The sequence below is a fragment of the Bombus vosnesenskii genome, unplaced genomic scaffold (assembly GCF_011952255.1).
Source record: "Bombus vosnesenskii isolate JDL3184/JDL3185 unplaced genomic scaffold, Bvos_JDL3184-5_v1.1 scf7180000013348, whole genome shotgun sequence".
Taxonomy (NCBI): domain Eukaryota; kingdom Metazoa; phylum Arthropoda; class Insecta; order Hymenoptera; family Apidae; genus Bombus; species Bombus vosnesenskii.
Window position 1 is genome coordinate 1558950 of NW_022882984.1, and position 26683 is coordinate 1585632.

At 33.7% G+C, this 26683-nt stretch overlaps 6 protein-coding genes and 1 long non-coding RNA gene across 10 annotated transcripts; 2 read left to right on the plus strand and 5 right to left on the minus strand.

Annotated features, from left to right (window-relative positions):
* Positions 1-495: 495 nt before the first annotated feature.
* LOC117236324 (ceramide glucosyltransferase) lies at positions 496-7789 on the minus strand. Of its 2 annotated transcripts, XM_033499161.1 has the most exons (2): positions 5316-7789; positions 496-861 (listed from the first exon to the last, which is right to left on the minus strand). In XM_033499161.1, exons 1-2 carry the CDS (start codon positions 6464-6466, stop codon positions 855-857), a joined length of 1158 nt encoding a protein of 385 aa, XP_033355052.1. In that variant the 5' UTR covers positions 6467-7789; the 3' UTR covers positions 496-854. The 2 variants fall into 2 exon arrangements, with proteins under 2 accessions (XP_033355052.1, XP_033355051.1); XM_033499160.1 differs by lacking the exon at positions 496-861 and having other exon boundaries at positions 3789-7789.
* Positions 7790-8323: 534 nt separating this feature from the next.
* LOC117236323 (general transcription and DNA repair factor IIH helicase subunit XPB) lies at positions 8324-12468 on the minus strand. Of its 2 annotated transcripts, none has more exons than XM_033499158.1 (13): positions 12262-12468; positions 11880-12091; positions 11679-11789; positions 11284-11604; positions 11019-11210; positions 10844-10941; positions 10360-10763; positions 9987-10255; positions 9751-9915; positions 9497-9683; positions 9280-9428; positions 9082-9198; positions 8324-8979 (listed from the first exon to the last, which is right to left on the minus strand). In XM_033499158.1, exons 1-13 carry the CDS (start codon positions 12293-12295, stop codon positions 8851-8853), a joined length of 2388 nt encoding a protein of 795 aa, XP_033355049.1. In that variant the 5' UTR covers positions 12296-12468; the 3' UTR covers positions 8324-8850. The 2 variants fall into 2 exon arrangements, with proteins under 2 accessions (XP_033355049.1, XP_033355050.1); XM_033499159.1 differs by having other exon boundaries at positions 12254-12458.
* A 395-nt stretch (positions 12469-12863) lies between these two features.
* LOC117236313 (tRNA-dihydrouridine(20) synthase [NAD(P)+]-like) lies at positions 12864-14922 on the minus strand. 2 transcript variants are annotated; one of them, XM_033499149.1, is made up of 5 exons: positions 14491-14922; positions 13891-14404; positions 13562-13807; positions 13152-13496; positions 12864-13078 (listed from the first exon to the last, which is right to left on the minus strand). In XM_033499149.1, exons 1-5 carry the CDS (start codon positions 14678-14680, stop codon positions 12970-12972), a joined length of 1404 nt encoding a protein of 467 aa, XP_033355040.1. In that variant the 5' UTR covers positions 14681-14922; the 3' UTR covers positions 12864-12969. The 2 variants fall into 2 exon arrangements, with proteins under 2 accessions (XP_033355040.1, XP_033355041.1); XM_033499150.1 differs by having other exon boundaries at positions 14481-14622.
* Positions 14923-14957: 35 nt separating this feature from the next.
* On the plus strand, positions 14958-21593 carry LOC117236312. Its single transcript, XM_033499148.1, has 19 exons — positions 14958-15361; positions 15473-15600; positions 15667-15789; positions 15864-16015; positions 16073-16389; positions 16461-16639; positions 16706-17197; positions 17313-17543; positions 17618-17826; positions 17887-18150; positions 18231-18709; positions 18781-18948; positions 19020-19233; positions 19308-19481; positions 19559-19742; positions 19802-20000; positions 20788-20926; positions 20994-21178; positions 21250-21593. Exons 1-19 carry the CDS (start codon positions 15261-15263, stop codon positions 21578-21580), a joined length of 4269 nt encoding a protein of 1422 aa, XP_033355039.1. The 5' UTR covers positions 14958-15260; the 3' UTR covers positions 21581-21593.
* On the minus strand, positions 19223-20144 carry LOC117236316. Its single transcript, XR_004493834.1, has 2 exons — positions 19965-20144; positions 19223-19413 (listed from the first exon to the last, which is right to left on the minus strand). It is a non-coding gene; the product is annotated as an uncharacterized LOC117236316 (long non-coding RNA).
* A 93-nt stretch (positions 21594-21686) lies between the features above and the next one.
* On the minus strand, positions 21687-24127 carry LOC117236315 (26S proteasome non-ATPase regulatory subunit 6-like). The gene is made up of 2 exons (XM_033499153.1): positions 22973-24127; positions 21687-22408 (listed from the first exon to the last, which is right to left on the minus strand). Exons 1-2 carry the CDS (start codon positions 24125-24127, stop codon positions 21707-21709), a joined length of 1857 nt encoding a protein of 618 aa, XP_033355044.1. The 3' UTR covers positions 21687-21706.
* Positions 23965-26076, plus strand: LOC117236314 (replication factor C subunit 5). Its single transcript, XM_033499152.1, has 8 exons — positions 23965-24455; positions 24538-24602; positions 24680-24807; positions 24885-25047; positions 25114-25273; positions 25336-25547; positions 25616-25693; positions 25761-26076. Exons 1-8 carry the CDS (start codon positions 24418-24420, stop codon positions 25904-25906), a joined length of 990 nt encoding a protein of 329 aa, XP_033355043.1. The 5' UTR covers positions 23965-24417; the 3' UTR covers positions 25907-26076.
* Positions 26077-26683: the final 607 nt, after the last annotated feature.

Sequence of the window (26683 nt, forward strand, 5' to 3'; positions counted from 1 at the left end):
AAAATGTCGCTTTTTTCTTTTGCGCTAATGAAGCGAAATCGTCGAGTGAAAGAACTATCGAACGAGGACAAAAGGAAACGAAATATCGACGACGGACAAGTTACGAAATAAGAATTCATTGTTTAAATAAAAACAGTTACTGTTCGTTGATAAGAACCATGTTTGGCCAAAGAGAGTTCCATCGATTATTTTCGAATTGACGGATATAATCCGTTTTATATTATATGATAGCGATTATTGGAACGAGTTCAACAAAAACGTAATAGAATTAAAAGTATCCGAAATACAAGAATAAAGTAAATAATTTAGAGATTTTATAACAATTTATTTGCTACGACAATGAAATTCTATCGTTGTAGAAATTAAAAAATTATAATTATCGATCTGGAAACATTCGTAAACTCGGCATTATTTCATTTAGGAGAAAAATGCTGAAAACTAACGGCTTATAGCAAATAAGAAATTAGGATGTAAACCTTGAATATAAGTTGAATGTAAACACGATCAATGACCTTCAATTACAAACTATTACGATTGAAAAATCACAATAGCACCCAACCATTCGAAATCGTACGGTTACAATTGCTATTAATTAAACGCACGCACACTATTTCGTTGAAGCCTGACGAGGCAAGGGTTAAACAGTTATTGGTTGTGTAGTGGAACGGGTACGATATAAATATCACAATTAATTGACCACTTCACTGATGAAAGTGTCAGGGTTCAAAAGCCTTAGATTCACTTTTGTCGTTAAACACCGCAGCGCCGCTCGTTGTGTAGAAAACTTGCTAAAACCCCGCTTCCCATCGAACCAGATAACAGCCAGATAACACGGATCTATCTCTTTTCTATATTTATATTCTGAAAAATTAACGACAGCAATTAGCCTTTTAGATAACTCGTTCACTGAAATAAATTAAAAACATCGGAAATTGGAAAAGCAAAAGTAGGAATTAGAAAATTGATTTCTAGAACGTTTTTTTTTTTTGTACAGACTTTTATATCATTTCGACCCTTTGCCTCTGTGTTCGTTTCTTATTCGATAATAAATTGATAGTATTTGACATCAGGAGCAAATTTACCTACGTCGTTACCTCTCGGATGAATAGCACGCACGATGGTGCTTGTACCGAAAACCCGGACAAAACTCGATTTCAACAATTTTGTGTAAATAAAAAGATGCTGCTACACCAGATACTTAAATGTATAAGGAATAATACATCGATATTCTTTTTCATTGTAACTGAAAATTATGAATACGTTTCTGCCCTAGTCACGTGCGTCTGTTTACCTGTACTGACTCCACTTACTAAACACAGAGTATAGATGACCCTGCCCGATAGATTGTTTTTTCATTGTTACCCGGTGACGTGCTCGCGGAACACAGGAAAATCTTAATAACAGCGGACCTTGGCGTAATGATGTTGTCGTGCGTTTTCTAATCAAGCGGTATAGTTTCAGATATAGATTGCGCTGCACGAGTAATTAAAACGCACGGGACAATAGAAGAGTGTAATTAACACTGGTTACAAACATATTTAGTTTGTACTAATTGGTTCGCAAGACAGAGAACAAAGAGTCGATGGTTTCGTTCGAAACGTTATAAGGATGGCGACCGTCACACACGTAGAAACACACACACACACACACGATGAATATGGAATGTAGAAAAAGCAAGGAACACTCGTATTTGAAAGGATAATATATACCATGTACAATTGTCGAAGCTTCTACAGCGAATTACACTCAAGACTAGATTCGACAAACCCTATTAACCTTTCTGATCTTAACTAATCAACGAAATCGATCGAACGCGTGCCATATGAGAACGTACACGAACGTTATGTTAACCAGTGTTTAGTTCTACGACGCCATCCTAGATGCGAGGATGACTAGCGTCATCTCACTTATTGTTAGGACTGCAGGCACGAGAAACGTATGACTTTGTACCGGCAGGGATAAGAATCGATATTAAGTATTTTGAATCTACTAAATAAAAGTATCGCGTTAGGTCATCTCGTAAATCGTGTCGTTTCTTATCGAATTTTATATGTCCGTATCTTGTTTGTGCGATATATTTATAGAAACCTTTTTTCTATGCTTTACAAGATACTGTTGTCGTCAATCTACAAAATGTATCCAAAGCAATCAGAAGGGATATGTTTTATTTAAAAAAAAGGCGAGAAACAACGAGTATAAAAAGAGTAAAGAGGCAATATATTTAAACGTGCCGCTGACAATACTCGTAACGTGTACGGAGAACGTGTTTAAGCGTAAGAGAATATCAAAGGTAAATTTTCGACTTCCCCGTAAAACAAGATCCGATCTACCAGCAAAAATAAACGTAAGGGAATATTGTTATTATTTACAAGTACTGCCACCTCATCGATTTCGATGATTTTTTAATATGTTGTAGAAATCAATATTTTGAACAACGTTTTCCTAAACATATAATCCTCGGCTGACCTTAGCTTCCAAGATATTCGTAAGAGGCTGCCGGTACAACTACAGTGAATTTTGCCTGTATTGTGTATCCATGGCAACGTATGCGCTGGTACTGGTTGCCGACTATCTCATTGTGGCCGAATAAAATAGCACCTGGCCGAAAACTAATTCTTATCGTTTGTTTATAGCATATATAGATTTAGTTAAGCGTCAGTTTACCAATGTTAACACATAAGCTATCACGGACGCACGATTATAGATAGAATTCACTGATACCGATACATTTTTGCGAACATTTTGGACAATTAAGGTTATGCGGTAAGAAAAAGTTGTTGAAAACGTTAATTTGTATAACATATTCAAAAATCGTCGAAATGGGTGAAGTTGCAGTACTTGAAAATAATTACCAATGTAAATATTATTATTATAAGCATAAAGTTAGCGTCAAGAAGCGACACAACCTTTGGGATGCCTGTCATTCGATAATCTACAAACTACACGAGTGTTTTTCTCTTTATATAATAACGTTCGATCGATCTAACTATAATCTAAATCATTATCGTGGTTGGCGATAATTTTGAGCATTGATGATTAATTAATTACAAGGGATTAAATTTTGTAGGAAATTTTCAAAGAAAAATTAATCACGAAAGATGCATCGTGCAGATGCCCTTAATTAGTCTTAGTAAGCGATTAAGCGAGACAAGTACCGCTTAGAAAACATTAGTTCTTTCGTAGAAAAATACAATTAAGCGACATGGTGCGATTTCTTTTTTCTCGACACTTTGCGAGAAGTAGGCAAGTATTTGGATTTAGATAAATCCGAATTTATTTTGAATACTTGATAATCTTCTTAATACTTATTAATACTTGTTAATCTTCTTATTTGGGGAGATATCGTAATTAAGCGTCCGATATCTTATGTTCGAAATATAAACGTGTTTCGATAATAGCACGGACAGATGAAATTGAATTCAAACTTTACTAGACGTTGAAGAAAGAAATGTGCATCAATAGAAAGTAACATAGTCAATACGTTGAACGTTACGTAACACAATCAATTTGTTTCGATTATTCGACGCGAAGGTACTTGCTTTCACGGGATTTTTACAATAACAATTAGTTCTAATTGAAAATATGCATGTACATATACGCGTTGCGTATTAAACAAATGAAACGAAAAAAGGTACATATCAAATAAATGAATATTTACATAATCGTATTTGTTCCATTCTAGCGATTTATCGAAATTAGGTTGGAATTAATATTTTGCGTAATAAAACAAAAAGTTCAGCAAAGATTGTAATCTTAAAAAGAAAAGAAAAGTAAAGAAGAGGAAAGAATATAAGATAGGGTTAAGCACTTTGATACCTAAAAATGTGCTTCTTTGTTATGTACAATTACTACATATGTACCGTCTATAACGCGTTAATTAATCGTTTCGGCTAACACGTATGTATATTTTTATTTGATTCTACTTCTTCCCAGTTTACCGACACGGAGACGTCGAAAAGAAACACTAGTTAGTACTAGCAGCGAATATTATTATCATCAAACCCGTAAAAAATTCTTTTTCCATAATCGAACGTGCTTATACTTCGCTTAATCATATAATCATTTGTTAAATACCTTTTAATGTTAAAAATAAATATTTACTTAAAAACCAAAACAACATTAACCTTACCAATTAGTTACTACAACGCGCGAAAGATATTTCGAGATAAATCACCAACTACGTCGATAAGATGTTAAATTGATCGCGAAGCCAGCGCAACCATAGCTTTTTACAGGAATCGTTTCCTTAAAACGTATGAATAATTTCACACCGAATATACTACAATAACGATTTAAGGGGACCTCGTTCCAGACGAGGATTTCAAAAAAAGAAGAAACAAAAAAGAAGAAAAGCCACATATCCATCGATTATTTACTACGTGTTTTCTCTTTCTAACATAACCTATAATAGATCCTTCTTTTTTTACGTTATACTTTTCTTCTTTTTTCTGTAAACATTGCACTTGAAATGAGCATACCAACGAGCTGGTGGAGATGATATGCTGAATAATTGAAAAATGATGGCACACGTGCATACATGCGTGTCGCGATTATTGTTTCACGTAAGCGAATCATACGTATATACGTGTACATGTACACACGACGCGTAAACACCCCTATCTAGTAAATATCGTGTATATACGGCGTATATTTTTTCCACGGTATAACGCAATTCAAGTATAATAAGAACTACATGCGTAATAATATAATATATCGGATATTACAAAACATCCACGCTTCTAGCTCAATGTGTGCATATTAATCCCTACGTGTATATCGGATGTACCAGTCTTTTCGGGCTAAATATTTTCAGGATGTTTTACGGATATAAATAAGGAAAAGACTTTGTGTAAACGTATACCGATTTTATAATATAATTGTTCAAAGCTTTATTAAAAAGTTATAACAAAAGAGAAATACGAAGAGAACGATGGTTAGGCCTCCGATGATATCGCCCTAAACTTTTATATCTAGTTAACTTTGAAAAAAAAATGTTATGTACATACATCGAGCAAATAATATAGTGAAAATGAACTTTGCATTGTATATTGATAGCGAATCTATTTTCGTCTTATAGCATAGTAATCGTAAGATTGGTATCATTCTCTTTGTATTTACCTATGATCATAGAATATCCTGACAAGATTTGATCGAAGAAAACTGGAATACCCTGCATACGTATCAAAGAAAGAGGAAGAAACAGAAGTAAAGGAAAGAAACGAAAAAATGAAAGGAGGAAAAAGTAAAACCGCTGGTTTCATAGTGCAATTTAATATTTGACTTTTGCCTTAACCTCTTCCGCGACTCCACCCCACCTGAGTTTGTAGACACGCGACCGCCACTGTATCAGAGGATCTAGAACTGCCTGAAGGAAAAGATAAGGCCTTGTGATCTCGCTGAGTAACCATCCGCATACGAATTCTAACTTGTTGAACGGCAACGGACCGTTCTGGACGACGCTCAATAGCGTCCAGTCGAACATGAACCACAATAGTATGTGTACCAAATAGAAAACAAGGGAGTCCCACTCGAAGAGTACGCTGGCCGCCCAGGAAGCACAGGCACCTAACACTAAACACTCGCTAAGCGGTTCGAGAACGATCGTGGTAGGCAACATAGCCACCCTGAGCTTCGCCCACCTTCGTAATCTCGCCTGGAACGAATGCAGCTCGCAGTGACCGCTATTCTGCAACGCCGGCTGCGAGGACACAGTGATTCGCCAACCACGGTCGGTCAGTGACTTTGCGTAGAAAAAATCTTCGGCTAAATACACACCGAACGTCTTTAAACCGCCGACCTCATCGAGAGGAGCTTTTCTCAGCAACGCTGACATCCCTGTGTGACAATTGATCCTAAGTAAATCAGCGGCTAGGTACATACGCGACTGTACAGTACCGAAGAAGATTTTCTCGTATGCCGCGGCAAAACCTTCGCGATCACAGGTAAACGGCATCTGATGCACTAACGCAACATTGTCGGTCATGTAATTAACCATGTCCAACAGCGTGTCCTCCTTCATCTTGATACCACTGTCACTAATCAGTACATACTCGTGTTTAGCCGCCTCGTACGCTGGTTGCATATTGTTGATCTTTGGATTCACGCCCACGTTACAACCGCCGATGAAAAGTCTCGCATCCACTTCTGGATACTTTTCGATCAGTTTACGTACTAACATCAACACCGGATCCGAGTCGTCTTCCACGCAGAACAGTAACTCGTAACGGGGATATTGCATCGTAAAGAATGTCTCTAAATTGCTGAACAGATTCGGATCAACGCCCATCAGAGGCTTTATGATCGACACACCGGGTAAGGGCGTTTCGTAGGTTGGTACTTGAGTGACTTTACGGTGCAGCTTCCAGTGACCGGCTATCAGTGCCAGTACATGAACGATCCACATTACCGACCAGAATATCATGAAAAATATAGCGAAGCCGTACAAGGTATATATCATGGAGTTCATCTTCGAATAAGGATCCTTGATACTCGGAGGCCTAACCTCCGGATAGGGGAAGGTCTCCTGACTCACCTCACCACTTTGTCTTTTTTCTCTCTCTCTCTCCCCCCCTCTGTCTCTCTCTATCTGTTTGTCTCTTTCTCTTGTTTCCTCCGTGATTATTCGATCCTTTCGTACCTATCGATCCGAGCGACGATCTCAAAGCCCGCCATCCTTCGTGGATATCTAATAAACGGTATCCGCGGCATCCTTGACGAGGTTCTCGCCGTGCCGCGATCACGGATACCGAGTGTGTGGAAAAATCGCGCGGGCCATCGATGATGTGTTTTCGGCAATTCCCACGGTGTAACACCGTTTTCACGGCGATCACAACGACGACGACGACGACGAAGACGTGGCCACCGCTTCCAACACATTCACGTATTAGGTTCCCCCGCGCGGTTTATAGGGTAGGTATAGGATAGCTACGTAGCCGCGTCCACGGCTACGAGCGCTCCAAAACGCCGGCACGCTGTGTCAACGAAGGTATACCAACCGAACGTACTCCTCTCTCTCCCTCTCTCTTTCTCTCTTTCTCTTTTTCTTCCACCTTCCACCGGAACAACGATAGGAGAGATAGGAGGATCGCCCTGCTATTCACAGTTATTGACACCAAAGCACCCTCTTTGTCACTACGTACTACCAGCGATCCTCCCCAATTTTCACCGATACATTGAATTTCCTCGTTCCTTACGCGCACCCATATGTAGTTTTGACGACACAATACGAGCAAACACGACCCTCGAACGATGCGTCCACCTTTTATTCCCCGGATCTATTTCGTATTGGTTAGCAGAGTAAATTTTTCTATTGCCTCTTACCTCATTTTACTCCGCGCACAACGCTTTCCAACAATTAATAACTTTCGATAACGTTGTTTAACTATGTGCACGTTCAGCAACCAGAGTTCACCGATCCTTTCAATGCAACATGTGTAACGTCAAGATAGTACGTTCCGTTTGTGTTCATGGACGACTGGTCCCTTTCATAACGATGCGCCTACACGGCTTTGGTCCGTTCTGTTTCGACCGCAACTACGCCACTGCCAACGCGTACCGATGCATGTCATGTCGATAACCAAATTTCTGTTGCTCGATTCCAGCTGATTATGAGTAGAATAAGAAGGCGATAGAGGAAAAACAGAGATGAAACAGCGGTTTGAACGACACGTCTTACGTACAAACGACGCACCGCCTAACGTCGACGGGATAACTGGCTGCATGTGACGGCGACAGCCGGCAACTCAACCGCTTGTTCGTTACTATGTTCACAACATACTTTACCTTGACGACCTTACAATCAACTGACGTGCTCCGCGCGTAACTTACCACTTTTATGATAATCTGTTAATCGTTATCGTGCCATTATCGCACGATTTCGATTACATTCTAATCGAAAAGAAATGAATCGTTACGTAATAGAAAACTGGAATTTCTATGAATTCATACGTTATTTTTGTAGGTGTATATTTTGGCGGTATTCTGTAATTTTGAAATTAATCTTTATGTTAAATGAATTGTGTAACAAGGTTTGAAACAATAATTTAATCCCTTGTTATTGATACTCTTTATTATGTTTTGTACTAATATTTTAGATGCTTGGAATTTTTTGTATCTAGTACATACATACTAGGTAGGAAGGATATAACGCGATTGAATGCCATTTCCTAAAGTTATTTATGCGCCTTTTTGTAAAATCGTTTCTTGGTATTCTGTCCATGATCTATCGATAAAATTATGTGGTAGTATCATTAAAACTTAATTCATCTTTGTTAAAAATTAGGATGTATGGTAGAAGAGTATGGTATGAAAGAATTAAATAATTACGAATGAAATGTTTAATGTTTAGACGACCAAAATGCGTAAACTTTAGCTTTTGATGATTTTACGAACATTATACCGTTATAACGTTTTACCGTTATACTGTTTTTATCTACTACATCTAAGTTTTATGTCCTCGCCGAGATTATTTAAGGAGCTTCGAATGAATGCAATATCAAACGTATTATAGGTGTGCCAATATTATCGCTCCAAATTAACGCATTTATCAGTAATATCTTTATCGCATTATTTGGATCCAGTTTACATTGGTAAATCGTATTGCTACCACGTAAATCGTGCAAACAGACGTATTAGGTATACAAAGAATAAAGAAATAATCAGTATGTCACTCACGTCGCAAGTTATTGGTCGCCGTTTTTACAAAACGTGATTTGCAAACCTAAATACAAAATTCATATCTCTGAACTCAAGCTCTTTTGTGTAGTAAAAGATTGATATTAAAAAATGTACACTAAGGAAAGATTTTATATGTTATTTTTTAAATACTTTTATATATACAATCCAAATTTTTTATGTCCTAAATTTTTTAAACAGCGGATGTTTATTTGCTGTAGACGAACTAGGAGCCTTTTTATATTCGTAATAAACTGCATCGTCCGCGCCTGACATCGAAGTCATGTTTCCGGCTTTACGTACAATCTGAAATAATAGTTTAGGTAAAGTAAAACAAACAACAAAATACATGACATTTTCTAATTTGATGAGTATAATTTTTAGTCACATTAATATCTTAAAACTTACAGGTCTGGGTCCTTCTCCAGGTATTCTTTCCTCGTCCGCATCAATGTCACTCGCAGATAGGACTTGTTGTAGCAAATGACCCTGTTCTTCTCTAGATGTATACATCAAATCTGGTTCCTATTTTAATAATCAAAGAAATAAAATCTAAAGTAATTTTACAAAATCATTATTCAATGTTACTAGTTACATAATACGCACTTCTTCCATTCCTGCAAGTTTTGTAATGACCTTGTAAGCATATCCTTGGTTTACAAGAAAACGCTGACGCTTTCTCGAGTAATTCATTTCCATCGTATCTAGTGATACCAAAGTGTAAAAAAACGCATTGTATTCCTCCGCGATGGCACCTGTGAAAAAATTTAATATTTACTATGTCTAATTCGTTCCATGTAAAATAACTTTTAGTGAATTGTACCTTTTTTAGCTCTTAAAATTCGTCCTAAACGTTGTGCTTCTTGACGTCGTGAACCGCCGTGCGAAGATATTTGAATTAAGACATTAGCCTCTGGTAAATCAAAGGAAGTGTCTGCCACTTTACTCACAAATATGGTATTTACTTTAGTGTTGAATTTGAAATTTTGCAAAATTTGTATTCGTTCGCTCTGAAATTATTTGTGTCGTAAGGTATCTTGCGATTGATATGGTTTCCATTTTTATATTTATACTTACTTGACTAGTGGGACCATAGATATACGGTTTGTTCATTTTAATGGCATAATGTTTCAAAGCAAAAACGTTATCTGAGAAAACAATGGTTTTATCGCCACGCCTTTCATGATATCGTATTAAATATTGGCAGCAACGAAATTTGTTAGGATTCATCACATAAAGTAACTGCAAATAGAATAATATTTAAAAGTTGTCAAATATATCAAATGAAATTAAATTAATATGCGATTATTTACCAATTTTTTAGTCATTTTGCAACCAAGATATTCTCTATAAAATTCCGGCGACATAGGACACCAAACTTCGGCACATTGTACTCTTGCGATAAAGCCTCTTTTTTGCAATTCTAACCAGTTGGCCTCGTACAGTTTAGGTCCAATCAGAAAATTGAGATCAGCAATTTTATCATCTTCTCGAAGTAATGTCGCGGTCAATCCCAATTTACAATGGGACTGAACGATTGTTAACACTCTTCTGAACATTTTTGCAGGAATCGTATGTACCTCTAAGAGCATGTATATGTATATTAAATGTAAAATGTATATGTATATTAAATAATTTAATGAAAATCTGTAATTCGATCTATTTTGTTTTGAAGAAGTATATTACCATCTAAAACCATAATTCCCCATTCCTGTTCTTGGAGCCATCGCATAGTTTGTTCCGCTTCCCATGAACGTTTTTGTGTATGAGTGATCATAGAATATGTTGTGATTAAAATTCCACAACCCATAGGTTTGTCCTTTGCTTCGCTTGTGAATCGACAAATCATTGAATCGTCCGCGGTGGACCACATTTTAAATTGTTGCTTCCATTGTTCTACCGATACTCCAGAATTACATAAGACTAACGCACGTTTCCGAACTGTACAACAAGCTGTTACTCCAACTAAACTTTTACCGGCACCGCAAGGTAAAACAATAACGCCTGATCTAGCACGCCCATTTCCGAACATCTTTCTTAAACTCTTCTCCTGATAGGGCCTCAGTACAGCCGACGGTTTCAAATCAATGCTAAAATATAATTTAGTAATTTTACAGACACCTTTTGCTACATATATAAGACACAATTCTGTTATACTACTCTATCGTACTTTATGTCTGGATTTACGGTATCATTGCGAAAATCATATTCTGCCAATAACGGGTACTCCAATTCTATACATCTTTTTTGGATAACTTCAATTTTTTCCTACAACATAATTTTTTACAAATATTCAATAGCACGTGAAATTTTACTTCGTGTAAATTAAGATAAAAATTCCGTACCTGATTTACTTCAAAACTAACTGTCTTTAATTCGTGTTCTTCTTCTTCATCTTCATCCTCTTTATCCATTTTATCATAGAAGGTAGTAATATCTTCGGGAACAGCAGCTACTTCTGCTGGAACCTGATCGTTAGTCGTTTCTGTTACTTTAGTGTTTCCAGTTGGAACATTAGTCACTGCTTTTGCTCCAAACTAGGAAAGATAGAAAATATTGGTATTGTACTTCATCAAAATAATTACGCTATTAATATTCAAAAAGTATTACCTGTGGTGCTTTTGTTTTGCTTTGAACATTTGTGATTATCTCATCTTTTTCATCTTCTATAGTCTTTTTCAACCTACATTCTTGAATTACAGGATCCTTCAATAATTTTTGTAATACCTCGGGATATGGAGATTCAACAAAGTATTTATTGTGCTTTAATACCAACTTTACCTTGCCATATGACAATGTACACAATTTTATAAATTCTATAATCCCATCAGGAATACTAGTTTTACTAAGTCTTTTTAAATATTCTATTATATCATGAGTTTGAAGCCCAACACTAACAGCAGCATACAAAGAATAAGCAGTTAATTTATACTAAAATAAAATTTGAATTATGAAAACTTTTTATATTTTATATGAGCAAATTTGATATTTAATTATATTTTTACCTCATGAATGTGTTCTGGACGACATACTGGCTCTGAGATAGCAATTAAAAAATCATGAGCATGTTTGTATACAGGTGAAAAAGATTCTAAAAAAATATGCCCATTTGGCGCCTAAAAAAATTTTAATAATAACATAATCTGTATACATATGTTTAAAAAATCAGATTATAAGAGATTGATTAACATTAAAAATAGCATTACCACCCAAAGTGGCCTTAGAGTACAATCAGATTTTAAAATCATCTGCGAACGATAATCCTTTGCACCAAATTCATCTTCCAATGCTGTATCATCTTGCTTTTCAACATCATTTTTGGCTGCATCAGGTATACCTTCAGTTTCATTATCATCTAAAGTATCATCGTCATTGTATTCTTCTGGATCCTCTTTACGCTTTTTCCATTTACCTCTATCTGTAAAAGTAAGTGACAGCTTTCATTACAATATCAAATAACTTGACATTCATATATAATTGTAATAAAAATTATCTTAACTCTTATTTTATTGAAATTGCTCTAAAAATAATAAAATTTATAGGTAAAAATTGTAAATCATTTTAATGAAATAAAAGATACCTTCATACCATTGTCCTTTTTAAAACGTTTTGGTGGGCCCATTATTAATTAACAATTTAATTGTTAAATTATAAATAGTTACTTTTAACGCTGATTTATTATTTTTTCTAATTTATTTATCATTTAAATCAGAATTAATAATTTTTTAGGAGACTAGAATACCAACAATGTTAACACAATCCGAAAAATGGTTAGTCATAGACAAAATATAGTATAGATATACCTAACATCGGATGTAATTTTTTGTTAGGCTAGATACACAAAAGTTAAACTACTTAAGTCTTTAGTAAGAATTTTTAACTCTATAAATAATGATATCATGATATGATATACATTTTTTTATATTTTTAGCATTTAGACTGATTTATATAAAAAAGCATCTTTATTTGTATTATGAATGATAACCACTGATATTATTGTTCTATTATTCTTGAATGATAACCACTGATTATAATGACTTCTTGTTGTTACTGAAAAATTTATATTATAAAACGAATATTGTAATGTTAATATTGTGATATTTTTAAAATATCTAGAAATATTAAAAATTATTCATATATAACGCTGCTGTTAGAAAGGATAAGTAAAAACATTATATTTCTCTGTATTGGAAAAATGTTTTTTTATTAATAACAAAATTAATAAAAAAATATGAGGTCAGTTTTCAAAAATCGTGATGTAATAATTGATTACTCCTATTCTTCGCTCATAGGTTATCAACAAGGAACATTGCAGTTTGTAGCAAGAGCTTTCTTATTGACTAGACCTAAGGAAAAAAGACAAACCAGAGCAGCACCTTGTTCTGCCCACTTTTTATTTTTTTCCCTAAAATATTTTAAAGTACATTTACGTTAATAAAATAAAAGTATGTAACATAATATACAATTCTGTCTATTACCAGAAGGATGATCCATATCTCCGTCCATCGACGGTAACGATGGATTGAAATAATTTTCCCTTTTGTTGTGTATCATAATTTGGCATTTTTTTCCTTTGAGTTTGCGTCCATTTATGTAAAATAGTTTTTGGTAGTTCAAGATCTGTTACATAATTATTTCTTAAAAACGCACAATGCATTAAGGTTACGTCCTCCTCCTCTGAAATCTTTCTTTTATTTGATGCTTGTCCCTCATCCTGTTTTCCGTCTTCTCTCATAGGTGAAACTTGAGATCTTCCCAATAGACCTTTTTCTTCAAATTCTTTTTTCTTTGAAAGACAATAATCAATTAAGTTCCATAAATCACTAAAACAAGATACTGATTAATGTCACAATAAATGGTCATATTATTCTAACAACATTAATCATACCATATTTGCTCTAAAGTTTGAGAACTAAGGAACTTCTTGCCTAATGTTGATTCCTGCTGTTCCCTAAGTATATTTTGTATACAGTACTTAGTATTTGAAGGTGAATTATCACAATCCACAGCATATTTTAAATATGATTTTATTACATCTTCCATGGGAAGTAAACCTTCTTTACTAAATATTGAACAGTTCCATTGAGCTGCACGTGCAAGCATCACACTACTGCATCCTGTTATTTCCTTAAATCTGTAAATAAATAACTGCAGTTACTTTTAATTTGTGCAAACAATATATGTATTTTTAAAGGTAAAATTCAAGTAAAGCATTACTTGAAGATATCAGAATATTTTTGTATTTCTTTTGACCCTCCATTTGCTATAACTGGTATAGCAAGCCTATCAGATATTTTCTTCAGAACATCATTACGGTTCATATGTTGTGGTCTTTCATTAACAGTTCGACCATGAACCGCAATTGCTGATATACCAGTCGATTGTAAAAGTTCACAAAGTTCTAAAGTTTTATCTAAATCTGGCAATACACGAATTTTACAAGTTACAGGAATGCTCAAATTATCTACTAAAGTTTTTAAAATATTTGTAGCTATTTCTGGTTCTTTCAGAAGAGCTGCACCCATTTTTCCTACCAAGGAAAATAGTTTGGGACAACCCATATTTAAATCAATTCCAGCAACATCTTGTTCTACCATTTTGGCTACTTTCAATGCTCTTGTTGCATCGCAAGTACCAATTTGTAAAACTACTTTATTTCTCTCTTTAAGACATGTTCGAAAAGTCACTGTACCATCTGTTTTATCTATGTAATCAACTGTACCTAAAACATCTAAAGAAGAATTCATTAAAGTAACTTTTCTAATTCTTTAAACCAGGCTAGTTTTGATGAATATTTTAATACTAACATTTTCTTACCATTTTCACGACGAAATGATCGTAATAATTTCCAGTCTATTAATTCTTCCGTGTACACTATATCAGCTCCATAATCAAGTGCAAGAAGACGCATAGGAAGAGTACCAATTCGTACCATAGGTGCTAATATAAGTTTATTCTCATAATTTAATCTTTTCCTTTCCATCGTCATCCCTGCCTTTTCGTTCATTCTATTGTCAATATGTTACAATTTTTATTGTGATCTTGAAAATGTAAACTTTAATGCGGTCACAACGAATTAGGATATTTACTATAAAACATATAATTCTAATAATTTCTTATCGATACTTTTTTATCGATGCATTATTAAGATAAAAATATTTTTTCTTTTCAACATCTCTCTTACAGAAAATTAATAACTGTTTATGAATTATTTAGTACAGTGTCACACATGTTGTCGATTCCTTCTTATAACGAATAATGATAATGATACACATGATGGTTTGCTTCGGGAATATTTAGGCTAGATGGCAGTTTCATTATATTCACCGTATGTGAATCGTTGATCCAACATAGTAAGAATTTCATGTTCTATGTTTGATGATCACAGAATACTTTCAAATTTGAACGCTAAGATCGATCAACTGTCAAACAATACGTTGAGTTGCGAGTAATATGGTACAATCTCTCCTTTGTTTCATTAATTTGGCGATTGATAAATCGCTTAGAATCTTCAACGTGTACGAATTGTATCTATGAGAGATTAGCGGTCAACAGTGATTGAACGACAGCAAAGAAAAATTTTGATAATGTTCACACCATTAAAGCCCACAGAAGCAGATTTTATCGACGTGACTGTTTTAAGTACTCCTCAGCCACAAGCAACTTCAACTGTACAAAGAAAAAACACGTGAGTTTGTCTTGTCTGTAAATTTTGTATTTCACAAGTTCTGAATAATACGATATAATTCAAATGGTTATGATATGTTATTAGAAAAAAAAAATTAATTACTCTTTTCAGATTGGAAAACAATGTTCTTAATAGGGATATTGAAGAGGCTATTTGTAAACAATTTGTTAAAGACAAAAATGATATTACGCGGAAGTCTACTGAGTCATCTCTTGGAATACTGGACAGTATATCTTCCTGTAAATTCTGTACTGTGTTTTATATAGTTTATAATGATGGTCATGATAAATAATGTATCTTTATAGTTTTAGCTGAAGTAAGTGGAATAGAAGAAGTAGAGAAACAAAGTGAGAATAAATTGGACATAGAATGTGCTAGAAAGCTACTTCAAAGATGTAGTGATATAAAAAGTGCATCTATTACATATGGTAAAAACCTTAATTTTTTAAACATAAGTCTCTATTTGTAGATAAATATTGAATATGGCTTCTTACCATTGCAGATACAAACAAAGAAAACAATACAAATATTCAAAATTTATCTAGTAATATCATTCCTTCAACATTAATTGATTATGGTCAATCCATATGTTCCAATCAAATTAATCTTCAGAATGAAAATATTTCACATTCAGTTAAGGATAAAGCAAATAGTGTAAGTATGATTTTTTATGAAGAATTGGTTGGGATAATTTATGAGTGTCATATATAGGTTGTTTTTGAGCCAAAAGAGATCAGTGCACGTTCATCCGGATTAAGTAGAAATTCAGAAAATAATTTATCATCATCAGCTTCAAGTAAAAGTTTGAATCAAATAACATTTGATTCAACAACTGCTGAATTGATGGCTCAATTTAATAATGAAGATTTTCGTCCAGCTTCTGAAATGGTCAATCAAATGTTAGCTGATGAAGTATCTTGGCAACAAAATTATCCCTATGCTCTTCCCACAACAGCTTCTTCTGAAAAAGAATACTTAAACTTATCCTGTTTTTCTGGCATCATGGGTGAACTAGATTTATCAGTAGAGTAAGTACATAATTGCAAATATTTTGCATTGCAAATATTATTAAATATAATCAAATACGATTAAATTTTAGATCCTGCGCTGGACATAAGGTATCTGTGAGTGAATTTTTTAGAAGAAAATGTGGAAATTTTGGAGAATTATCGGATACTGGGTTAGAAAGGCCAAGTTTGGGTCTATCAGTAAACAGTCCAAAAAAGAAAGATCATCTTATACCTCTAGTTGATTCAACTTGCTCTTCTGTAACAGAAGGTATTACTTATTTGCATTTATTGAAATAAATTTCTTGTATATCTAAAAGGCTATTTCTTCTTGTAGATTCCTCAATTGGATCTAATATCGCAAAAGATAAATCTCAAAATATTCCAAATATAACAAGAGATGTGGAAGAGCAAAGTATTATGAGTTTGACCAGTATCGCTCAAGCACTACAGGATATCGATAGTGGCACGCCACGAAGATTAGTGGATCAACTCATCATGGCAAAGAAAAAGAAAAAATCCACGCAAGTGCAAGAGAAGAGTGTAGCTAGAGATACTTACACATTATCGCCTTCAAGTAGAAAATCCATGCCTGCTACTTCAAATAGAAATATAGATAATTTTGGAAAAGATGTGGGATTACTAAATCTTTCTTCAAAATTATCTTTAGATAGTAAAACCATCAATGAAACTGTAGATATTAAACATTCTATTCCAAGAATGCTTTCATTTGACTCTAACTCAGGTACAAAAATAAACTATGAGGCGATTTCTCAGGAACTTAAGAAAGAGTTAAGTAGTGGAAACTTACCATCCTTATACAGTCAAGGTATAGTTTTTTCCTAAAAATTTTAAGTTTTAATCAACTAATAAGTTGTTTGAATAAATTAAGTTTAAAACTATTCCTATATTTCACTTCACTCAAAGAATATTATCTCTTTTAGAGCTTAAGTCATTGTTGGTAGACTCTACATTAACTCCTCCAAATTATACAGAAAACAAAATATCACCTTATACTTCGAAAATTAACGCAATGATTAGTCACGAGGATAAGTCTACCGGTCTTGAAGAAGAAGAAATAGGAAAAAAAGAAAATATAAAAAAGGAAAATGTTTCGTGTAAAGATAGATCAGAAATTGAAAATATTTCAAATTTACAAGAATCTTATGTTAATAGTAAGATATAACACAATAAGTATATCATCCTCTAATTTGTTCTTTTATAATTTGTTAATTTTTATTTTTTATAGACGTCGTGATTGGTAAAAGTACAGAAGAATTGTGCAGTTGTATCGTTGCTATACCTAGAGAAATTGATATTGAACTCTTAAATAAAAGTGATAGATGGGTCATTTGTGCATTAAGCGTAAATCAAATTCAAGGAGATAAGCATAATGTCCGACTTACACTGCCGAAAGATGTTATTCTTATTAAACCAAATGCAGAACAACATGTTAAGGTAAAAAAAAGACGATTACAAATTTACAGTAATATAAAAATTAAAACATAATTATTTCAGATTACCGTAATAGTGGTGAAAATGTGTAAACCAATTATTGCAGTTTTAAACATAACAGTATCAGATATGGTAACAAGAATTGAATGGATTATGAAACATATTATATGTCTCAAACCCGAAGAAATTGATATAAACGTGTCAAACCCTTCTCAAAAAAAAGAATTAGATTTTCAGTATATTGCTGAAAATAGCATAGCAGTCTTACCTATTACAATAAAAAATAAAAATAATGTCGATGTACCCATCAAAATTTCTATACTACAGGTGATAATTCCATCTAATTAATTTCATATGTATTTTATTTGTTATGTCTGCTATCTTTTTTTTTTTTTAATGCAATGTAGAATGAACCAGCAATATTTAGCTTAGAAAATCCAGAAGAATCACAACACATTACTCTTAAATCTCAAGAAGTACGCACTACAAATGTTCGATGCAAGGCTGTTGCGCAAAAAAATACTGAGGCGCAACAACAATCCTTACAACATTACGCTGGCACTTTAATAATTCAAAACGAAAGTACTCCAGAGAACAGTATAATAATCCAAGAAATTCCTCTTATTGTACAAGTAGGAATTTATAAGATACAAACTATTGATACAGACTTACCTTTGGTCGTTCCTAACAAACAAAGCAAGCCCTTGACCGTGATTAATCTTGGGACGATACCGACGCTAATAATAGCTTCATTTATCCAAGAAATTGAATTAACAAAAAATTCAAAATATTTCTCAGTTGAACCAGAAAATTTACTTGTGCAACCTAGGGAAACTGGGTGCTTCTTTATTACATACAAGCAACAAACATCAGGCACTCCTAAAATGTGAGAGGACATTTTATAAACCTATATAATATCATAAATGTTTTTTTATTGTTTTTTGCATATATTTATAGGTATGCAAAAATTAAATTAACTGCTGGTGGCGATGATCATTACTATTCTGTAATCGGAGAATCAAACACATATACAGAGGCAGAAAATGAAAATGTTCGATGTGAAACACCTCAGTATTTACCACCTGTTAGTTCTCCATCGTCTCCGCATAGCGTGGTTTCAAACAAGTAAATTTAATATTATATGTTATATTAAGCTTCTACAAAGTTTTACATGTTGACATTTTACACGATAATAGGTCGGGCGTATCTGGCAGAAATTCGCCTCTTAGTTCAGTATCTGGTTCAACTGTTACTGGCGATAAAATTCCTATCAGAACAACTCACGCTGCTCTGATATGGAATAGTGTGAAAACAGGAAAGTCAGAAATTAGGGAATTCACTATTCGTAATACAAGTAACAACAAAATAAGGATACAAGCTATTATATCGGACAGTGAAAAAAATTTTCGAGTAATATATTTAATCCACTGGAATATCATTTAATTAATATTTTACATTTATAAAAACATTTGACATTCTCTCAGTTTCTTCGAGAACGACAGCCCGTTGGTATTATTGTATTAGCTCTGCAAGGTTTGGAAAGTAGGATGCTATCCGTTCTATTTAGTCCTCATCATATAGGCGCAGCGGCTGGAAAAATAATATTCAGACACTATGAGCCAAAAAGAGAAGAGTCTGAATCTGGATCTTCGAAAGTGGTAAATAAACGTATTGTTTGTTGAAACTCTCATAAATTAATTAATATTTGAATCTATTTGTAATATATCATTTGCAGCTATTTCTATATGGTTATGGGGGTTATAGCAAAGTTGAAATTTCAGAAGCATTTAAAGACACAGGCGGAAAAATGTGGTTATCCCTTGGTATTTTAAGGTGCGGAAGAACTCCACGTGCAAAGATCAAATTACAAAATATTGGAGATCTGTGTTCCTATGTTAAAATCAAATTAATACCCAAAGGTATCTTAAGTATATGAATTGTAAATGATCATTTTCTAAATTATTTTTTATAATCTCAGCTGTATATCCTACTATGGCATCGAGTTGGCAAGTAAATCCAACTGAATTGTTGCTAAATTCGAAAGAAGTTCAATGGGTGACTCTGGAATTTGAACCGCGAAAGGAAGATCTAGCTTTACTGCAACGATCTAATGTCTCACATGTTGGAACCCTATTAATTACCCATGGAGATGAACCTACGCGCTGGCGAATTCGTAGGTGAGTAATATTAACACGTTGACTGTCACGATACCTGTATTCGGGTGTCGGCAAAGGTCGGGCCGCGTAACCCATATTCGGGTGGCGCTTATTTGACTACTTGCAAAGGATCTTTGTAGGTATTTGAAAAGATATTCCAGAGGAAATAATAGAACTGTTGAATTGTTATAAAAGTAATACGAAAATGGTTTATTAAAAAAATTATTTAGAATGTAAAACTTTAAAGCATTCTATACATAACTGAGGTTGGTTGGGACAATTTGGACAATAAGTTGTTGTATTCTTCAAATTCTTTTGTGCCTTTCGAAGTCGAAGTCAAGGATTTTTTGTATTTTCAGACAACCCTAATAATTTTACAGCTAATAATTCTCTAAATATTCTAATATTTATATCCTTCCTTGTTGCAATTTTGTAAACCGTCAAAGCATTTACAACAGAAATTCCCAGAAGGAATTGAATGCCTAGTTTTTGGTACCATTTGATTCCTTTTCTAATTGTGGTGGCATAAGAAACCATTTGTTCGGAATAATCTATACCACACTCCTTCATTATATTCAACAACAGCTAGTGGTTTTAATGTTGTGAACAAACGAAACGAAAGATTCTTGAGACCACCACATGAGTGACTCGCATTACTAAAATATCGATGAGAGTACCTAGCAGAGAACGCTTGGTACTGCGGCGCGCGTAGCCTGAAGGAGATTTCATTGAAAACACGCGTGGCAGTCAACGTGTTAAGTTTATAAAAAATTATTCTACTTTTCATTTTTTTATTTTTTATTTTTAGATTATATAATAAAATGAAAGAAACAGGCGAATTGAGTGGAAATGAAAATGAAACTTTTAGGAATATTATTCAACCATTATGTAAAACTTTTTCTGGAGAACAATTAATATCGGATATAAATGCTGTACGAGATTCAGTGGTAGGTAACAAGGAATTTACTAACTGCTCTAATTAATAAATTATTTATAAATCTAAATATTATTTAGCAAAATCTTGGGGACCTTTGTCAAGGGATTCATCAACATGAAATAATGTTAACGGTGGAAGTGTGCGCCGATGAAACTATGTCCGTTCTTCACGATAATGCCGACGAATCACAAATGTTTTATTCTCTTTGTAGTGACAATAGTCATATATATGAAGGAAATGGTGAAAGTTTCCTACCCTCAGAGTGAGTGTAATAAATAACTTAAATGTTATAAAGTTCAATAGACATTGATGTTTACTTAAAGAAATCTTCAGGACTTTTATAGCAAATAGTACATTTCAAAACGGCATGAATGCAGACGATTTTATGATTAGCCCATCTGTTGTAATTTTAACTCCACCGACTAGATCAGAAGCAGTTGTAACAATAAGAAGTCCTTGTACTGTGGCAGAACCGTTTGAAACTTTTTTATCAAATACGGAGTATTTAAGAGTCGTTCCTGCGGAAGGAATGATACCTACTAGAAGAGATTTTCAACTAAAAATACAGTGTAAACGAAAAATCGAACGGAATCTCAACGCGGTTCTTGAAATTTATACCGAGAACAAAAAGTTTGATGTACAAATAAAAGTAACAGTTAAGTAATTGTAAATTGAAATCTTAGAATTAATTTTTTATTGAAGTATTTATTATACAGATACTACAATCCTATAGCTTTTAATTTTTATATCAGCAATATTTTTACTATAAATAAATTAATCAATAAAATCTTTATTTGTTCATAACATATTCCCTTAATGCATCATGGTGTACATTATTTATCTTAAATTGTACATTATGCCGTGACTGGAGAGCTTGTATTATTTGGACCATATTCTCTACATCAGACATTCCAGAATGTAATTTTCCAATCAAAGGAAGGTTAAGATGTAAAAGCATATCTGTTAAATTTCGTGGATAATGATCTATTGCGTCACAAAAGCTACCTTTTAAATTTATCCACTTCATAAATTGCTTAGGTAATGATATATTTTCTAACTCGCATTGGCTTGGTAACATGAACTTTAAGTCCCAATCACCGCATGTAACAAATGCAGAATCGTTCCCGTCTTTAAAATATTTGTGTTCTTCTAACCAATTACAAAATGCTCCAAACACTTCTGGAAAGCAAGGTTGATTGTCTACCAGGTCCTGCATGATTCCAGTAAGTTCTGTACAAAATGGAGTAAGCTGAGGATGGTATTTTGGCTTAATATACTCGTGAAAGACGTTTTCAACTTTCCAACTTGTCGTAGACACTGCTGCACAGGGAAACTCGATAATTTCTTGTGGATCAATTTTCTCGTATTTTTTGCAAGTGCATTCAAAGTCCAGTACAAGCAAATAATTGAACGGTTGCTTAATTTCTTTGGTTCCTTTGTAAATAGATCGAGGATATTTCGTGAGAATTCGTTTCGCCATTATTTCATTAAACTCACGAAAAAAATAATTACTATAACCTCTGTTAAAACGAAACAAAACGTTCCAGAATATATACAGGATTAAATAAGGTTAGAAAATAAATGGTTTATTGAACTGGAGGATTCCTAATGCCACTTATTTAGTTACAACATTTGTAAACAAAAAAAACTTAAAGCATATTTTTTTTTTAATTGACAAATACTATTTAAGATACTATCAAACACTTAAAAATACGTCAGATTCTGGACATACTTGACGCAAATATTTCAATCACTTCCGTTTTATACTTATAACTAGTAACTAGTGAATGCACGTTTGAATATCAATTTCGAAACGACTTGAAGTTTTTCAATACCGTGGGAATACGAATTACTTTAAACATAATTCGACATTAAAAATTTTTGAATATCCTAGTAAATCTTAAATCTTGAGCCATGAAGGTTTACGAAACTTACATATGTATATAATAATATTGTCACTGATATAATGACATGTCAGACTATCATTGAAGAATAAATTATCATAAAATTAATAATCTACAACTTGACCAAGCTTTTTTAATCGATTAAGTAACGCGTCGCCTCTTTTTATGATATTTTGATAAATTAATCCTCGATCGCATGAAACATCAGGTGCTTGCCCTCTGTTGCAACCAGCAGCGCTGATGGTAACGATCATTCCAGCCACTTTATCGATTTTACAATGCAATTTGCCATTGGCAATAAAATGTGCCACTTCTTGTTCTATGTATTCTTCTGTCACGCCAAATTCTGTCGCCATTCTACTTAAATTGATGGTCCTGTATGCTTGCAATAACTGACAGTATGCCCTCAAACGCATCTCTCTTACGTAATAACGATAATGGAAATGAAGCAAAGGATTTGCTCTAAGCTCGCATTCTATCCAGGCGAGATTTTCGAAGAATTCTTTGTAGTGACAATCATAGAGAGAATAAAAAAATGCTCTGTATTTGGGAGCCTCAGTGAGCAAAGCTTGTTGCAAGAGGCCATTGTTGTTGAATCGAGAATCAAGTTCCGATCGGGATAAGGAAATTATTCCTGATAATGTTGTGTATTCTACGACCTCTTTGAATGGCAATAGTTCATAGGATTCAAAGGTTGGGATACAGTCCAGCAAAAGGCACGCAGCGCGAGGAAAGTTTCGCGTTGCCAGATAGTAAACAGCTTCGTACACTTTCAATTTATTACGACAACACCAATTGCTGCCTGATGCATGAGAACCTTCCATCAGATTTGTTATCTTGGTAATTATTTGCCCCATCGAGCGAATATTATTTTTTATGTGTGCTATTCTAAACAAACCGAATGCAGCTTCGACTTTGATGCTGGATGAATTAGTTTCGTCGTTTATGACGGAGTTCGCAATGTCTGTGGCACGATCGAGATTACCAGTTTCACAAAAGAACTCGAACTTCTCTCGCCAATTTCTTTTTTCAGTGTCCTCAAGAGTCAAATTATCAGAGGACTCTAATTCCTTCCACGTAAGCTCGTTTTCATGCTTCATTGCATCGAGAAGATTCTCGTCAATTTTCCAGTCGAATGCCTTACATACATCTTCGTAGTAACGTGTCATGTTTCCGCGTTTTATTATATCGAGTAATTCAGTTTTTAAGTTCTCATCATTTTGGTATTTTGGCAGAGTTAATTTAAATCGGATTTTAATAAGGAATATATGCTCAGGAGTTCTGTGACACAATTCTGAATTACTCATGACTTTTATTTTTACTCATTAGTCTAATGAATATCATACGATGCCAGTCTTTTGTTTTTCGATTTATATTCGCTTATCATTAGATGTAAAACAATTTGAATTATTAACATATTTTGCATAATGTATTTCGATAGATATATCAACCAATCAGCATGTGCTATTCAAATAAAGAAATGGCGCATTTTCGTTACTCGCAACCGGCATTGATCAAATGAGCGCCAAAACCTATGTAGATTCTAACCTTTTAGGTAACTTTTCAAAGTTTATCATACAAGTTCGAATTATAAACTATGACAGAGAAACCTACTCAAACCACCAATTTACCATGGTAAAGTTTATGTCATCTACAGTGGAGTTTCAAAAATAATCGAATAAGTATAAACAATAACATTGTTATTTTGTTCTTTTAGGGTGGAAAAGTATCGACCGAAAAAATTAGATGATTTGATATCTCACGAGGAAATCATCAAAACTAGTTAGTATATGTGTGAATTTAATGATGTTGCAAAAATGTATGATTATCGTTTATTAAATTATTATTTTTTATTACAGTAAATAAATTCATTGATGAAAATCAGCTTCCTCATCTCCTTTTTTATGGGCCTCCTGGTACAGGGAAAACAAGTACAATACTTGCTTGTGCACGTAAATTATATACACCAGCCCAATTTAATTCAATGGTTTGACTCTTTGTTATATATCATCTTTATTTTGTACAACTTACTATGGTTTATATACAACATTCTTTTCCATACAGGTATTAGAAATGAATGCTTCAGATGATAGAGGTATTGGTATAGTTAGAGGACAGATCCTTAGCTTTGCAAGTACAGGCACAATGTACAGATCTGGTTTTAAATTAATCATCCTTGATGAAGCTGATGCTATGACAAAGGATGCCCAGAATGCTCTTAGGAGAAGTAAGTTGTAACATGAATTACTTGCTTTAAGTATGAAAGACACATTCTATCCAAAAATTGTTTCAGTAATAGAGAAGTACACAGACAATGTAAGGTTTTGTATTATATGTAATTATCTCAGTCAAATTATCCCTGCCCTTCAGTCTCGGTGCACTAAATTTAGGTTTGGCCCATTGTCTACAGACCAAATTTTACCAAGGCTAGATACCATTATTAAAGAAGAGAAGTAGGTATATAAATTATGATAAAATATTGTATCTATTACTAACACTTTTATATATGCTTCAGTTTAAATGTTTCGGAGGATGGAAAACAAGCATTGATAACATTGAGTGGAGGAGATATGAGGAAAGTTTTGAATGTCCTCCAAAGTACTTCGCTTGCTTTCAGTGCAGTAACAGAAGAAAATGTTTATTCTTGTGTAGGACATCCTCTTCCAATTGATATAAAAAACATCATCAATTGGTTGTTGAATGAATCATATGAATTATGTTATTGTAGTATCCTTTTTATATAATTAACTGCAGTTATTCATTTTTAAATTACGATTGCCTTAACACATGTTTAGAAATACAAGACATAAAACTAAAGAAAGGACTGGCATTGCAGGATATATTAACAGAACTGCATCTGTTTGTAAATAAAAGTATGTCTCTTAGTTATCAATTTCATAAAAAATAAGCGAAGATATTAGTTTAATCATTTCGTTTTAGTTGAATTTCCAGATTCCATACTTATCGATTTAGTAATTAAACTAGCTGAAATAGAGAAAAGAGTATCTATTGGTTGTAGTGAAGCGGTACAATTAAATGCCCTCGTTTCAGCATTTCAAAGAGCTCGCGATATCGAGATTTTTTAGTGCGTACAACATTTGAGGATCGAATTCTATGAATTGAGGTAATATCGAATTTGAAGCACTATATCTTCGTATAAAGAATTTTAGAATAATACTTAATTTGGTAAGAATGTATTATTTACGATTGTTACTATGTATAATAAAGAAAAAATTGAGATTTTTAGAAAACCATACACATGAAGCAATGGATTCTCCCACGCGCTCCTATCCACCTTGTTTTTAATTCTATAATAAATTAAATTCTTTCGTGAACGGTATCAAAGCAGTAAATTTCTGAAAATATGTTGTCAAGGACTACATCACAAATCAATCAAATCATCTAAGCGAGTTGCATATAGTGCTTGTTAATTTTTATTTGGTCCTATCCATGTATCCTCGATAATTCATGTGTATGGAACAGTTATAGGAACCTTATCCCCGAAATGATAAGTTTTGCCGGAGTAGTAACCGACAGACGTATTTAGATGTATCTGGTGCAATCACTGTGTGACGATAGCATTTGATCGTACAAGTGAAACAGTGGTCCGACAGTGGTCCGACAAATGTCGCTCGATCAGCACGCGATCATTCAAGTACCATGTCGACAAAAACATATCTAGAGACTAAACATGCAATGCTACACTATTTTCTGCACTGTGAATACTTTCCAGGATGTTATACTTTGGTAATTGATTTGTTTTTTAAACTATGTAATTTAAAAATCTTTGAATTACATTATGCACAGTACACAAATTGTACAATTTTATATATTTAGAACGGAAATGTTCCTTTCAGATTCCT